This window comes from Geotrypetes seraphini, chromosome 7 (assembly GCF_902459505.1).
Source record: "Geotrypetes seraphini chromosome 7, aGeoSer1.1, whole genome shotgun sequence".
NCBI classification, from domain to species: Eukaryota; Metazoa; Chordata; class Amphibia; order Gymnophiona; family Dermophiidae; genus Geotrypetes; species Geotrypetes seraphini.
Window position 1 is genome coordinate 151,165,452 of NC_047090.1, and position 16,890 is coordinate 151,182,341.

General features: G+C 42.4%; 1 protein-coding gene across 2 annotated transcripts in view; it reads left to right on the forward strand.

Moving 5' to 3' along the window:
• The window catches only part of BRF1 (BRF1 RNA polymerase III transcription initiation factor subunit), a 360,212-nt gene that overhangs the window by 301,503 nt on the left and 41,819 nt on the right, over positions 1–16,890 (forward strand). For both annotated transcript variants that reach the window (XM_033952886.1, XM_033952885.1), the window contains exon 15: positions 4,161–4,417. In XM_033952886.1, the coding sequence (XP_033808777.1) occupies positions 4,161–4,417 (257 nt within the window). The remainder of the gene's footprint in view (positions 1–4,160; positions 4,418–16,890) is intronic.

A 16,890-nucleotide genomic window follows, 5' to 3' on the forward strand; every position in this document is an offset into this window, starting at 1 on the left:
ATAACTCTTTAAAAAATTCAAAAAATAAAAGCCTGTTAGGCAATATTGGATTGTTTTTCGAAGTATAAAAATATTGCTCAGTTTTTGCTTAATTTTAATATTGCAGAATATGAAATGTTATTCAGACAAGATATCTGAGTATTTGGTTTCTTCCTCTGCAACATAAATTTGCCTTTGGTTTGACATTTATGATGTGAATTTCTGTGTGATAGTACATCTTAAATATTAGAAATGGAATTTCACCATAGAAAGCTAGTGGCAAAATAGCTTTAAAAATGCTTGATGATTTGTGTGTGCTGGATCCACAGATTTCCCACGAATCAGTGTGTTTTCCCTATTGGAATTGAAATTATATTACATTACATTAGTGATTTCTATTCCGCCATTACCTTGCAGTTCATGATATTAAGAAATATATAAGGAATAGTTTGAACATTTTCTAATTTGCTATGGAGTGTATAGTATTGCAGGTGAAGCTTGGGACAGTTCTGGTTGTATTATATAGGGTTTTTGTTTCTTTTTTAAAGGTTTTGTAGTCTGTGGTTGAGATCAGCAGATTGGTGAGTCGTCTGTCCAGTTTCGCTGCTCTGGTGGCCAGTAGGTTGTCATACAGTTTTCTTCGTTTGACATTTTTGGTTGGTGGGTGTGCTAATAGTGTGTGGGTTCTCCTGTGTCTGGTTGAGGTGGATTGAAAGTATGAAGGCCACATAAGAGAGTCAACATGCAACTGTACAACAGAAATTTGAATGAAACTAGATGAAATGTTCAATTTATAAAGAAGGACTTTATGGGCACTGATTTTTTAAGCCTAGTTTCTTTATAGGAAAGCAAGTCTAAAAACTCATCATAGAATCCTAAAGCTTTCCTAGAAGCTGATTTTTAATTAGTTATGTGCCATTGATTCGTGTTTTGAGTCCTAGCGACTTAATGAATCACAGATCTAAAAAGAGATCGGTTTTGTGCTAGTCCAGTAAGGTGCTCCAGTGTCATCCCCATGGTTGTTTGCAACATGTTCAGCCATCTGATTGCAGGTCCCTCTCTTTGCCTGGTTCCTTCAATCTTCTTAAACATAATTTCCTCCTCCAATGATCTTTCTCGTCTGACAGTGTGACCAAAATAAGACAGTTGTAACTTCCATCATTTGGGCTTCGAGTGACATAGCCAGTTTGATCTTTTCCAGAATCAATTTGTTAGTTCTTCTGGTAGTCTATGGCACACATAAAATCTTTCTTCAGGACTAAAGCTCAAATGAGTCAATCTTCTTTCTGTCTTGTTTCCGTGGAGGGGCATAATAAAAAAAAATGTTTAAGTCCCTTTTTGGCCTAAGTCCTTAAACGTTCAAAGCAGAAGCAGGGAAAGTGTCCATAACCAAACCAAACGTCCTTGTTTTGATTATGGCCTTCCTCTGCCTAAACGCCCAATCACCACTACGTCTAAAAGTACACTCACATCAAGTTTCTGCACTCTGTATTTCCTCTGCCTATCTGCACATTGTAACTCGCTGAATATCCAGCTCTCTTGATTGTAAACCGCCTAGAAGTCGCAAGATTGTGGCGGTATAGAAGAATAAAGTTATTATTATTATTATTATTGTGATCCACACAGTCAAAAGCTTTGCTTTAGTAAAGCAAAAGTATAGAGGCTTTTGGTATTCTTTGCTCTTCTCCAATATACATCTAACATGACAATAATGTCTCTTGTTTCTCGATCTTTTCTGCAACCAGCCCGAACTTCAGGTAGTTCTTGTTCAACATATGATTGTAGCCTTTGTTGTATTATTTTCAGCAATATTTTGCTGTTGTGTGGAATTAATGCAATCGTTCTATAGTTGTTACAGTCCTTGGCATCACCTTTCTTCGGTAAAGGTATGAACAGTGATCTTCTCCATTTGGTTGGCCATGTTTATTCCTTCTAAATCTGTTGACACAGTCGAGTGACGGCCTTGATAGCATCTTCTGAGCCTTTGAGTCAATAGGATACCGTCGATACCAGGTGACTTGTTTTTTTGATGAAGCTTTAATTGTTACTATGATTTTAAAAGAAGTCTTTGGATTCAGTATAGATATTTAGTATAGATAGTCCGTATATTCTTTCCTTCTCTTTTTAATGTTTTCTGGATCATTCCATTGGCTTCTTTAAGCATCCACAATTGATGCTGGTATATCTGCTGCAATCTCTTAACCTCCTGATACCCTAATCTTTTTGTTCTGTTTACTTGTTCTGATTCAATTTTCTGACAAATATCCTTTAGGTATCATTCTTTGACTTGCTGAATTGATGTTGAAACATTCAGTTCTTTGTGATACTTTTTCTCTATCACTGGAAAATTTTGCTTGTCTTTTTTCTTCTGCTACTTTTCTGGTTTCTTCTGAGATCCAAGGCGATGTCTTGGCTTTCTTTCTCTTCTGGAGTGTTTTTTTAGCTTCATCACTAATTATGGTTTTGATGTCATTCCATAACTCTTCGGGCTCTCTGCCTCCTGTATCAAGACAGTCGAATCTGTTTAGTTTAATCCAATAGTCTGATGAAATATTTTCAATGTCATATTTTGGGAGGTCTCTAATGATCTTCTTGTGAAGCTTTACTTTTATCTTGCATGTAAAAAGCTTCCACAATTGCAGTAATAGGAAAAAAGACTAGTACTGAGATGGCCTGGATAAATTTTAATATCAAGCTTTAGATCCCTCAATTGAGATTTTCATTAGGTAAACAACCAAGCAAAATGTAGTCACACCTCTATATTTAAAATATCCATTTAGGTTTTCATAGGTGCTTTTTACTTGTTTTAGAGTAGTTTATGTTTGGGGTTCTGATAGGGTTCAGAACAATGACACCATAATTTACTCAGATCCAAAAAAACTGGAGCGACTAAAAAAAAAGGGGAGGGGGCGAGTGTGATGCAGTGATTAAAGCTACAGCCTCAGTACCCTGAGGTTGTGGGTTCAAACCCACGCTGCTCCTTGTAATCCTGGTCAAGTCATTTAATCCCCCTATTGTCCCAGGTACATTAGATAGTTTGTGAGCCCACAGGACAGATAGGGAAAATTCTTGAGTACCTGAATACATTCATGTAAACTGTTCTGAGCTCCCCTGAGAGAGTGATATGGAAAATTGAATGAATAAATAAAAGGAGTTTACAGAAAATTTGAGTCATTATTAATTCATATATTAAAATTAAAATCAGATTAAAAAAGTAGAGCCCTGAAGATTTTATTCAACAGAATTGTCTATAGATATTCCCTGGTATTATTGCTTTAATCACAAAATAATGGACATAGAGTTTGAAAAGGTACCTAGAGAAGTCTGTGGACTTGCAAGCCTTTCACTTGTTAAATCATTCATTTTTTTCACTTTTGCAGTGTTTTGTTCATATGTAAGATGAAACTGGATGTACTGTGACTTACTGCAGGGTTGTGGCATTAATGGAGATTGCTAGCTCCTCAGCCTTTTGCAGTTCATCAATCAAAATAAACTAACAAACTGAAAAGAGTTGATAAAATCAAATCAAAGTGAAGGTTATGGATAAAAGATGGACTGACATGCCCGTCTGTTTGTGGTCTAATGGAGCCTGGTTTGAATAAATAAACAAGATGATTAATTTTAGTGGCTAGTAACTGAGTTAAAGGAGTGATTTTCACAGAAATGATTTTGAGGAGTCATGTTCTAGTTTGTAGAGAACTACTTACAGTTTTCCTGGTTTTAATTGGCATATCTGCAGTGAAGAGAGCAAAGCGAACAGGAGTTCTTAAGGATTTTTGCAGATAGATTTTTTTTTTTTTAAAGCAAACTAATTTCTTTGCCAGCATAAATGGTGATGAAGAATTTGTGTCAGCACATTCCCAGTAAGACCATTGAACTTGCTACCCACCCGTTGCATATTGCATAGTTTGTGGCAAAGCATAAATCATTTTTTGGCATGTTTTTCAGTGTAAGTGTCTATCCATTCATCTGTACAAATGTTTTTCATTGGTGCAACATTCTACCAGTTTTGCTGAGCACCACCACAATGAATATCCACTGAGAGCTGAGGGGGAAATATGAATTTGGTTGAGATTGGTCTGTTTTTGAGATGAACAGCAAACCAAATTCATTCCAGTTTGTTTTTCCTTTGAAATCATTTTAATTGTTTCTAAGCTACTTTTTATGTTTACTATAAATAGCCAAGGAAATCTTCAAAAAAACGAGAGCCAATTCGGGCCAGCACTGCAGGAGAAGCCATTGAAAAGATGCTGGAACAGAAGAAAATCTCCAGTAAAATAAATTACGATGTGCTACGGGACTTGAATAGCAAAGGATGTAGCACACCAAAGCAAGAAGATGACAGTTTGGAAGAAAGCAGCAGTACCAAGAAACTGTCAAGAAGAAAATCTGTTGCCAACAGAAATATAACCAGCCCTGTCAGCAGCATGGGCAAAAGGTACTGTATCTATCCATTTTTATCTTGCTTTCTTGCTACATCTGCTCAGGTACCTAGAAAATATGCCAGCAATTTTTGGGAAATCTTAAGTGTCCAGAACCTAGGGTTTCATGGCTTAGTATGTAATACTTTCTGAAAGCTTTCCGTCAACTGACGGCTTCAGGCTGGATTAATCATGTGAGAATTCCCCAGTGTGATGATCTGCCTTGTACATGCTTTCTCCCATATCCTTTGACGTGCCTCTTTATTTATTAGGCTGCCCATTGGCTTGACAAAAAGTTTCCTGAAGAGTTCAAATTTCCCGTGGTTTGAAAAATAGATGGCTCTTATCTGCAGTGGCTGCTGGATGTGCTGTGCTGCTTTTTTTGACCTGTATTCTCTGAAGACCTTTTATTAACAACTAAGAATATTTTATTCAAATACCACCACTTTTATTATCAGTTTTCTACTTGAGTCCAAAAATTTGATGAAATTTGTTCTACATATTGATAAAAATTTTCCAATTGGTAGGTTGCAGTAGCAGTGTGCAGTTTACCCATAAAGGGGGACAATTCTATAATAGGCATCCGGATGGTATGCAGTAGGAGCCTATTTCATAAAGAAATGTAGGCACTTAGGGCTCTTTTTACAAAGGTGCTCTAGCGAAAAACTACCGCGTGTTAAGGCCCTAACGCACCTTTGTAAAAGGAGCTCCTAATTTCTTTTATAAACATGTGTAGCTGGATATATGAACACCTAACATTTAGGCACAAATACTTAGATAGATGTGGTGTAAGTGCAAGCATCTAAGGTACAATATTCTGTAAGCTACATGTGTAATTTAGAGCCCTGCTTATGCTCTATCCCTGTCTATGCCCACTTTGCAAATGCACTCTATATAACAGGGGTGTCCAATGTCGGTCCTCGAGGGCCGCAGTCCAGTCGGGTTTTCAGGATTTCCTCAGTGAATATGCATGAGATCTATTAGCATACAATGAAAGCAGTTCCTGCAAATAGACCTCATGTATATTCATTGGGGAAATCCTGAAAACCTGACTGGACTGCGGCCCTCGAGGACCGACATTGGACACCCCTGCTATATAAGTTAAAAGGGTATTTGCAGAATAGCACTTAGGCAGCAGCATGCTGGCATATACATGTGCATATGGTAGTATTCTCATAGAAAAAAAATCACTCCATGGAAAATAACACACACCAAAGCCAGAGAAAGTAATTTTATTTTTTATAAATCTTTATTAGTTTCAAAAACAAACATAAAGTGCAATAGCACATATGAACAAATGATACAATAACCAGCAATTACATCTACCAAATAATATAATTACATATCACCCCCCTCCCTGGATGGGTGTAAAATTCATTCGGAAATCAAAGGCTTATACTAGAGATCAATTCTTTACAAACTTTGCTGATGGATCCCAAATCTCTTTAATTTTGTTATAGTGGCCCAATTATTCTGAGTGCATTCGCTCATATTTATAAACTTGGCATAAGGTTTCCCACCAAAAGATATAATTTTTCCAGTTTTTTGTAATTAGCTGCATAGCCACTCCTGTCATAATCAAAAGTAATATATTCTTACTTGCATTAATTGGACTTTTGTGTTTTAAAGGAGTCCCGAATAATACTGTCATATAACAAAGGAATTGAAACTTCAATATCATTTTACCTCATATAGACTTCCAAAAATTGAGTATTGAGGGACAATAGAACAACAGATGATCCAGTGTCTCTGTTTCCAGATGACAGTACCAGTATCTATTAGATTTTGAACTATCTAATTTTTGCAAATGAACAGGGGTCCAAAAAATCCTATATAACAGAAAAAACCAAGTTTGTCTCATAGATGCTGATGCTGTACATCTTATCCTCCAAGTCCAAATCCATGGCCATTGAGTAGCAGAAATAGGTTGCTTTGTCTCAATGCTCCAAATGTCCCTTAGGCTTGTTTTTGGTTTCTTGTTCAAATATTCAGATATTAATTTATACCACTTGGCTGCCTGATGCCCTAGCAAATCTGTCTGGATTGGAAGTATAGGCCCGGTAAGCTATACTGATTATTTAAATTTCGCCAATCAGGGATCCCTTTCTGAATGGCCTTCTTCAACTGCAACTACTTATATGCTTGAGACTTTGCAATGCCAAATGATTGTTGCAGTTCTGAAAAATCAAGCATTTTCACATCATCTAAAGTACATATTGTAGTGTGGCCGGTCCTCAAGGCTCGCAGTAACCGGCCCACGCTTACAATATTCTCCCCAGCGTGCTTCCTCAAGATGGAGGAAGTCCCTGTTGTGTATAAACTTATCCTATGTGTATAAACAGGATGGCCTCACACAGGTAAGTAATGAAACAAAAATCAAATTTATTGTTCAACTGACAAGTCCAAAAAAAAATGCATCAAAAGAAAATGTATTCCAAAAGGACTTTGGCAAAAACAAGTAGAACAACATAATATGATAGTAACCAGCCTGGTCTGGATATCTGTCTCAAAGTTCTTTATCAATGTCCCAGGTGTAACAGAGTTTCTTGATAGTACTTGACTCTCCCAGAGTCTTATTGGAAAATAGGCAAACTATGCATGGTGCACTGCATTGTACAGTACTGCCTCATTAAATGCAGTAACAAAAGATTGGCAGATTTGTCAAAGAGTTCCTTGTTATCAAAGGAAAAGAAACCTGCAAACTATTCACCATGGTACTGTGTAAATCCTGTCTCAAGCTTACAGGATATTCACACCTGCTGGAAAGAACTTGCTGAAGTTTCTTTCACAGCAGCTCTTGATAAGCAAGAGAAAAAAAAAACTTCTCATACCAGCAAAACCCTTGGCTAGCATACATTCCATTAATTAGCAGACTTCAAGAAAATCCTCATGTTCAACAGAAATGGAAACATTCAACAAAACTCAGCACAAAAAAAACAATTCCAAACTAATTGATTTCCATTTCTTCAAATAGTCCCACCTCTGGTAAAGTGTTACAAATCCATAGCTTCACCTTCAGGATTTACCAGGGTTGTATCATCTGGTTCTGTGTCCAACATTTCAATGTCCCTTGTCTCAGGGGGACCTGGAGGCTCCTTCCACCTGAGAGCTTCTCCTCTGTCTCCTTTCCTCTTGGTCAGCCAGCTCTCTAAATGCTGCCAAGCTGCTGTACCATGCCCAGCCCTACTCCGGGGCTGAACTTCCTTCAGCTGTGGTTGCCTTTTCCCCTGCTTAGCCAGCTTTCCACAAAATGGAGGATTTAAAGGGGCCCTACCAGTTTTCACCAGGCTGTGTTCTGCATTAGGTTTAAACACAGCCTGTGCTTCCTGTTCTTGTTCTTGCCTAACAGGGACAACATGGTTAGCCCGGACTAGTTTCAGGGGGTGTTTTTTATCATTCTTCTCTGGCACAAGGCCGGCATTGGACTCGGGCTTGTGACAGTATACCTGTCTGCAGCCAGTGCTTCCAGAGAAAGTAATTTTAAAGCAAAAGAAAAGCCTCAGACTAATGGAGAGGTGTACCCCCGCTCTTCCACCCAAGCATTATCAGCAAAAAACTTTTGCTGATAAACTAATTACTGGATATAGTCAAAAATAATTAGAGCCAGAAACACTAGTTAGAGATAGGCCAGGCCAACGATCGTTTCGTGGCTGAACGCCACTGCTTCAGGGCCATGACACCAGCACTCCAGACAATCCTGCAATAATACATAACTCTAATCAAAACATGCTCAATTACCTGCTGAAGAAGAAAGGAACAAAAATTGCTTTCCTTTACTCACAGTTCGCAGAGTGTAATTCCTGCCTGCTACCACACTTTCCACAGCACTAGTGACAGAAGGCCAGCCAATCAGGGCAGAGGGGAAAAACACATTCATAAAAAACTATAAACAAACGTCAGATACAATCAGCTGATCAAAATCATGGACAACCCAGAGAAGTACAGCAAAAAACTGACAAAACTAATAAAACCGCACAGCATGTAGATTAAAAATCCAAAACTGTTTTCTTCTTCTGACTGGCTGGGACGTAGTTTAAGCACCACACTAGTGCTGTGGATAGTTTATAGTATTTCCCCAATAAAGTATAGTATAAAAGATTGCTTGTGTGTGAAGCCAAGAAGGGGCCTGTGTCAAGCCTATTTTATGGTTTGCGAGCTTAATTCGTTCCAGAAGCATGCTTGGAAACCAAAGTGCTCGTATATCAAAGAGAGTTTCCCCATAGAAAGTAAGGGAAACTCGCATGATTTGTTCCACATCCCCAAAAGACCCCCCCCCCCCCGAGGTCACTGGCGCATTTCTACCCCACCCCACAACACCACATCCCAAAAAGACCCCCCGCCCCCGAGGCCACTGGCATGCTTCCATCTCACCCCCGAGAACCGGCTTCGCCCACCCCATCCCCAAGAACCGGCATCGTCCCCCGAGAACTGGCATCGCCTACCCTCCCAAACTCTTACTGCAATCGGGCACTGGCACCAACCCACAGGATGTGCCGGTGCCCAAAGAGCCTGCCACTTGCCGCTGATGCTGCTTGGCCTTGAATATCTGCACATGCTCAAGGCCTTCTGGCTCCCGTTCTCTCCGAGATTCTAATGAGATTCTCGGTGTCTCTGAGAATCTCATTAGAATCTCGGAGAGAGCGGGAGCCAGAAGACCTTGAACATATGCAGATGCTCAAGGCCCACCAGAATCAGTGGCAGGCTCTTTGGGCACCAGCACATCCTGTGGATGCCGGTTCTCGGGAGCAATGCCTCGCATATCGAGTCAACGCTTGGTTTATGAGGCAAGATTTGCAAGAATGTTTTGTTTGTCCTGCAAAACACTCGCAAACCAAGGTTTGACTGTATAAGCATCTATTGCCTTTATAATAGGGACAAAGTGGCAGAAATTGTGACTAGATTGAAGCCATATCTACTGCTGCTCAGAACTAGGCATAAAGTACATGTGTACTTTCTAAATGGGCTGGATTCAGTAAATGATGCCCAAATATAGGCGCCAAAAAATTTAGTGTTCAGCACTCTTCTGTAAAGTTGGCTTCAGGATAAGTGCTCTTTATAGAGTAGCGTTGGGCAGCAAGACTTACACCAACCGAAACTAGGTGTAAATCCTGGTGTATAAATTAGCATGTATCTGAAATATTCTATAATATTGCATGTAGTTTTCTGGAATACCCTTGACCTGCCCATGCCCCCTTTGCAGTTGTACGTATACACTTAGGCCCAGATTCTCTTAGTGGCACCAGGTTTTGTATTCACATTTTGTGCTTACTACTATGCAATAAGGAATAAAAGGGTAAAAACTGAAAACAAGTAGACATGTTGCTAATTTTTGAAAAGGTCTAAGTTGGGGCATTGGGCCATTGTTAATGCATCAGATGTGTTGATTTGCTATATTTGTTTGTTTTTGAAAAGGTCTAAGTTGGAGCATTAGGCCAATGAAATATTCTTGCCAAAACCCACACAGTGAGCCATACATTACCAATTTCTCATACATCCACGTACCCATTTCCTCCTCCTTGCAATATCTAGGGCTCACAATAAATTAGAACAGCATTGGTTCTTGCCCTTTTGGGTTAGGGAATTAGACATAAAAGGGTCCCATGCTTTAAGAACCTTCTTTTTACTCTGAATCCATATGTTCATAACTGATGACTTCTCCATCCTTAATAATGCTTGTATTTGGGTTCTACACATGCTTATATCTGGTTGTCTTAATTTAGAAATAATTTTCTGAGGAACTGATCTTTTTTTCAATAGACAGCAGGATAAAAGTTCTCACAAATGGGTGATGACATCCAACATGGCCCCTATTGAGAAGCTTTCCCAGTTCTGATTTCTTTAAAAGCTTTTGAGAAGCTGGACTTCTAAGCTTGTAGTTTCCTGTTTATCATCTTCACATGGGATTCCCTTAGTCTTTGTTTTTTTTTTACCACAGCACCAAATGGCTATTTCTAGTTGCACTGTGGCATTGCGAATGTACTATTTTTCCTTCCTTTGCTGATGTGTGGATCATCGCACAGTTTTTCCCTATTAGTTTTCTAATAGGCCTTTGTGATTGTGTTCCAGTTTTATTTTTTGTATATACCAGTCAAGTACTATACAGTAGATTTCAAAATCAACTCATTTGATTTTGCTGCAGCTGTATTTTCCAACAATATATCCCAGAAAATTTCTCCCAGCAGCTTTTAAGAAATGTGGGTAATGTGGCAAGAACCTTTATCCCAGGACAAGCAGGCAGCATATTCTTAACGTATGGGTGACGTCACCGACGGAGCCCCGGTACGGACACTTTTAACTAGAAAGTTCTAGTTGGCCGCACCGCGCATGCGCGGGTGCCTTCCCGCTCGACGGAGGAGAGCGTGGTCCCCAGTTTCTTCGTTTCCGCGGAGCGAAGAAGACGCATGTGCTTTCAATGGCCGTTGAAAAGCTAGTTTCTGCCTTCCCGCTCGCGTAATTTTTCATTTTTCTTCTAATTTTTCCTTTCGGATTCCCTTTTTCCGTCTTAATCCTTTTGACTCCTTTCTCCAGAGCATAGCCAGTCTCCCACCTTCATCGCCTCTTCCTCAGCCGATCGGAGGACGTCTGCAACTCTTCCTCAGCCGTTGGGAGGTCATCACATCAGACCAATGGGTCCTCAACATCATTCGCCACGGCTACTCTCTCAACTTCCAGACTCTTCCACCAGACCATCCTCCCGTAGAGTCTGCTTCTCACTCCTCCCAAACCCCCCTCCTCCTGGGGGAGGTCCAATCCCTCCTTCTCCTCAATGCCATCGAAGAGGTACCTCCGAACCAAAGGGGTCAGGGATTCTACTCCCACTACTTCCTGGTTCCCAAAAAAACAGGAGACCTTCGTCCCATCCTCGATCTCAGGGACCTCAACAAGTGTCTGGTCAAAGAGAAGTTCAGAATGCTCTCCCTGGCCACGCTTTACCCTCTTCTCTCTCACCACAACTGGCTATGCTCCCTAGACCTCAAGGAGGCCTACACTCACATCCCAATCCATCCAACTTCATGTTGCTATCTACGGTTTCAGATACAGCACCATCACTATCAGTACAAAGTGCTACCCTTTAGCCTCGCCTCATCAACCAGAGTGTTCACCAAATGCCTTATTGTGGTGGCGGCCTTCCTCAGGTCTCACGACCTTCAGGTGTTCCCCTACTTGGACGATTGGTTAGTGAAAGCACCTACGTCTCCTCTTGTGCTACAAGCCACTCAGCACACCATCTCCTTCCTCCACCTTCTGGGGTTCGAGATCAACTACCCCAAGTCGCATCTGCTTCCCACACAGCGACTTCAGTTTATTGGAGACGTCCTCGACACCACTCTGATGAGGGCGTTTCTCCCCTCAGACCGCCAACGGACCCTGCTACACCTCCTCCACCAGGTGCTCCTTCATCGCTCCATTCCAGTTCGGCAAATGATGGTCTTCCTGGGCCACATGGCCTCGACGGTCAATGTGCTTCCCCTGGCGCGACTCCACCTCAGGACACCTCAATGGACACTGGCCAACCAATGGTCACAGACCACGGATCCTCTTTCTCATCCCATCTCTGTGACATCGTCTCTTCAGCAATCTCTTCACTGGTGGTTGAACTCCTCCAATCTTTCCAGGGGTCTACTCTTTCATCTGCCCCCTCACTCCATGATCATAACCACAGATGCCTCCCCTTATGCGTGGGGAGCTCACCTAGGCGATCTTCGCACCCAGGGACTCTGGACCCCTCAGGAGCGTCAACATCACATCAATTTCCTGGAACTCAGAGCCATGTTCTATGCTCTCAAAGCCTTCCAGCACCTTCTCTACCCTCAGGTCCTTCTCCTGTGCACAGACAACCAGGTCGCCATGTACTACATAAACAAGCAAGGCGGCACCGGATCTCCCCTCCTCTGTCAGGAGGCCATCCGCATCTGGACCTGGGCCACGGCCCACAGTCTCTTCCTCAAGGCTGTCTATATCCAGGGCGAACAGAACTCCCTGGCCGACAATCTCAGCCGCATCCTTCAACCTCACGAGTGGACTCTGGATCCTCCCACGCTCCGCTCCATCTTTGCGCGCTGGGGCACTCCGCAGGTGGACCTCTTTGCAGCTCCTCACAACCATCAGCTGCCCCATTTCTGTTCCAGACTCTTCTCTCCTCACCGTCTGGCCCCGGATGCATTCCTGCTCGACTGGACGGATCGGTTCCTCTATGCCTTTCCTCCACTACCTCTGATGTTGCGGACATTATCCAAACTCCGCAGGGACAGAGCCACCATGATTCTCATCGCTCCTCGGTGGCCTCGCCAACACTGGTTCTCCCTCCTGCTCCAGCTCAGCTCCAGGGAGCCCATTCCTCTTCCTGTATTTCCTACTCTACTTACACAGCAGCATCAGTCTCTACTACATCCCAATCTGTCCTCGCTCCACCTGACAGCTTGGTTTCTCTTGGGCTGACCTCTCCAGAAAATCTGTCTCAGCCTGTCCATCGTATTTTGGATGCCTCCAGGAAACCGGCCACCCTCCAATGTTACCATCAGAAGTGGACTCGGTTCTCCTCTTGGTGTCTACTTCATAATCACGATCCCACCTCATTGGCGGTGGAAACTGTACTGGACTATTTGCTTTCTCTCTCCGACGCTGGCCTCAAGTCTACCTCAATCAGAGTCCACCTCAGTGCCATCACTGCGTTTCATGAGCCTGTCCTCGGAAAACCTCTCACGGCTCATCCCCTGGTTTCCCGGTTCATGAGAGGCCTCTTCAATGTCAAACCACCGCTGAAGCCTCCTCCAGTCGTTTGGGACCTGACCTCAGCCCTCATGAAACCTCCATTTGAGCCTCTTGCCACAACTTCACTCAAATTTCTTATGTGGAAGGTGCTTTTCCTCATTGCCATCACCTCTGCCAGGAGGGTTAGTGAGCTGCATGCACTGGTAGCCGACCCACCTTTCACGGTTTTTCACCATGACAAGGTGGTTCTGCGTACCCATCCTAAATTTCTTCCCAAGGTGGTCTCGGACTTCCACCTCAACCAGTCCATTGTATTGCCTGTCTTTTTCCCTAAACCCCAATCTCATCCTGGGGAACCGGCGTTGCACTCGCTGGACTGTAAGCGTGCCCTGGCATACTACCTTGACCGTACCAGAGCTCACCGCATTCACCTCAGCTCTTTCTGTCCTTCGACCCTAACCGTTTAGGTCGTCCTGTCTCTAAACGAACGCTTTCCAACTGGATTGCTGCCTGCATTGCGTTCTGTTATGCTCGGGCCAGTCTCTCACTGGAAAGTGCTGTCACGGCCCACAGGGTCAGAGCTATGGCTGCTTCTGTGGCTTTCCTCCGCTCCACACCCATCGAGGAGATCTGCAAAGCTGCCACTTGGTCCTCAGTTCACACATTCACTACTCACTACTGTCTGGATGCCTTCTCCAGACGGGATGGGCACTTCGGCCAATCTGTGTTACAAAATTTATTTTCCTAATGGCCAACCATCCCTCCTCCCTCTCTGTTAGCTTGGAGGTCACCCATACGTTAAGAATATGCTGCCTGCTTGTCCTGGGATAAAGCACAGTTACTTACCGTAACAGGTGTTATCCAGGGACAGCAGGCAGATATTCTTACGTCCCACCCACCTCCCCGGGTTGGCTTCTTAGCTGGCTTATCTTAACTGGGGACCACGCTCTCCTCCGTCGAGCGGGAAGGCACCCGCGCATGTGCGGTGCGGCCAACTAGAACTTTCTAGTTAAAAGTGTCCGTACCGGGGCTCCGTCGGTGACGTCACCCATACGTTAAGAATATCTGCCTGCTGTCCCTGGATAACACCTGTTACGGTAAGTAACTGTGCTTTCTAGAAACCAACAAGGTAGTTTTGGAGAAAATGAGAATACAGTGTGGCTGTGGAGACTTATCTCTTAGAGCAGGGATCTCAAAGTCCCTCCTTGAGGGCCGCAATCCAGTCGGATTTTCAGGATTTCCCCAATGAATATGCATTGAAAGCAGTGCATGCACATAGATTTCATGCATATTCATTGGGGAAATCCTGAAACCTGACTGGATTGCAGCCCTCAAGGAGGGACTGTGAGACCCCTGTCCTAGAGGTAGCTTATACTTTAATAATGGGGCATTTTTCAGAAGTGTCCCTGAAGAGTCAGAAGTAGCAAGAGATGAGAGGTGTGTTCCAGGTGGAAATAGCTGGGTTTATATGAGTGCAGAAATGTTATAGAAAGGTCTGGGTTAGAAAGCTTTAGGCTGTTTCTAAAGGTGAGAAGGGAAGGGAGTCACCTAGGCTGGGGTCTGGAAAGATAAAAGATATGCAGGATGTGAGAGGGTGTCTGCAGTGCCTGCACCTAATCACAAAACCATCATCTGTGCGCATTCAGGTGACAAAAGGAGACATTTCTGGCTGTTAAGAACAGTGTGAGATCTTTGGTGCTTCCCTTGATATCTGCATCAGAGGCATTGGGAACTGCACCTGATGCTGCAGATACAGATATAGGGACTGTATTGATATAGCCTACTCAGAATCGGCTATCATTTGAATCCAGCCTAAAAAAAAGAGGAGTGTTGAGCAGAGCTTGGTATTATATTACATTACATTACATTAGAGATTTCTATTCCGCCATTACCTTGCAGTTCAAGGCGGATTACAAAAGAGTTATAAAAGGTGGGTTACAATATTGGATCATTGGTAAATTCAGGAGAAGTTGAGAAGGTGGGTTACAAAAAGAGATAAATTGTGGAATACAGTAGATCATTGGTGAATTCAAGAGAAATTGAGAAGAACTGGTAGTATCTGTGGGGCGGGGTGAAGGCAGGAGGATGGAAGATAATTGGTATGTTAAGAGTGATTCAGTGATTTCTTGAAGAATATCATTTTTATTTTTTTTCTGAAGATCTTGTATTCGAGGGTGGTTATCAGTAGGTTGGAGATTTGGTTATCCAGTTTTGATGCTTGTGTTTCCAGTAGTCCGTCATACAGTTTTTTCCGTTTGACTTCTTTGATTGGAGGGTGTGTGAAAGGGGTGTGTGTTTTTCTATGTCTGGGTGATGTAGTTTGGTAGAGGCAGTTGTTTAGGTAGATTGGGCTGTCTCCGTTTAACGATTTAAATAGCATGCAGTAGAATTTAAATAGTATTCTTTCTTGAATTGGTAGCCAGTGTGAGTCGATGTATGCTTCTGTAATATGATCGTGTTTCTTTAGTGAGTATATGAGTCTCAGCGCTGTATTTTGGATTGTTTGTAGTTGTTTAGTCATTGTTGCAGGGCAGGGGAGGTAGAGGATGTTGCAGTAGGCCTAGTATAAGGGATTGAACTTTGAGCTGGAATTGTGGTCTTTCGAAGAATTTTCGTACTTGTCTTAAATTTCTCATAACTGCGAAAGATTTCTGTATTGTTTTGTTTATTTGAGGCTGCATGGTGCAGCATCTGTCTACAGTCATTCCTAATAGTTTTAGGGTGGTTTGAATGGGGTAGTTGATTTCTATACTGGTTAAGGTTGGGGCTTTGTTATTTTCGAGGAGGATGAATTTTGTTTTGTCTGGATTGAGTTTCAATTTGTGATCTTTCATCCAGGTCGCTACTGCTTCTAGTGTTCGATGTAGTATATCTGTCATGGCAATCTTTGGTTGATCGAACAGCATGAGGATGGTAATGTCGTCTGCATAACTATAGGAGGTAATGTCTAGATTGTCCAAATATGTTCCGAGGGAGGCAGTATATAGGTTGAATAGAGTAGGGGATAGTGGGGATCCTTGAGGTACGCCGTAGGCGTTGGACCAAGGTTCAGATTTTACTTTATCCGATTTTACTCTGTATGTTCTGGATTTCAGGAAGCCTTCAAACCAGGAGTATACTTTATCAGAGATACCTATTGTGTCCAGAATTTGTAGTAATATGTTATGGTCTACTAGGTTAAATGCTGTGGTCAGATCCAGTTGTATGAGCAGCTTTTTTTTTCCAGTGCTAAGATGTTGTCTGGCTGTGTCCATAAGGGATCCCAGTAATGTCTCTGTGCTGAAGTTGGTTCTGAAGCCTGACTGTGTGGGGTGAAGTATGTTGTGGTCTTCTAGGTAGTTGGTGAAGAATTTGGCTACTAGACCTTCTGTTAGTTTGACATATAGAGGTATTGAAGCTATGGGTCTGAAGTTGGATGGCTGATCAGTTGGTCCTTTTGGGTCTTTTTGAATTGGGGTGATGATTTCGCTAAGGTCGGTTGGGAAAAGAGGCCATCATCGAGCATAGTTTGTATCCAGAGTAGAAGTAGAGTGCAAAATTTTGCACTGGAGGCTGTTAGGAGGTATGATGGGCAGTGGTTGAGGTCACAGGATGCATGGCTGTACTTTTTGTAGAGTTTATTGAGTTCTGACCAGTGTATACTGGGGAAATGGGACCATGTTCTGTCTGCTGCAGTTGCTTCTTTTTCTGTGGGTTGAATTGTGTGTTCGGTATTAAGTTTGGTATTAAGAACACTCTGGTATTCTGCAACCTCACATGGAAGACCACTCAAGCTTTT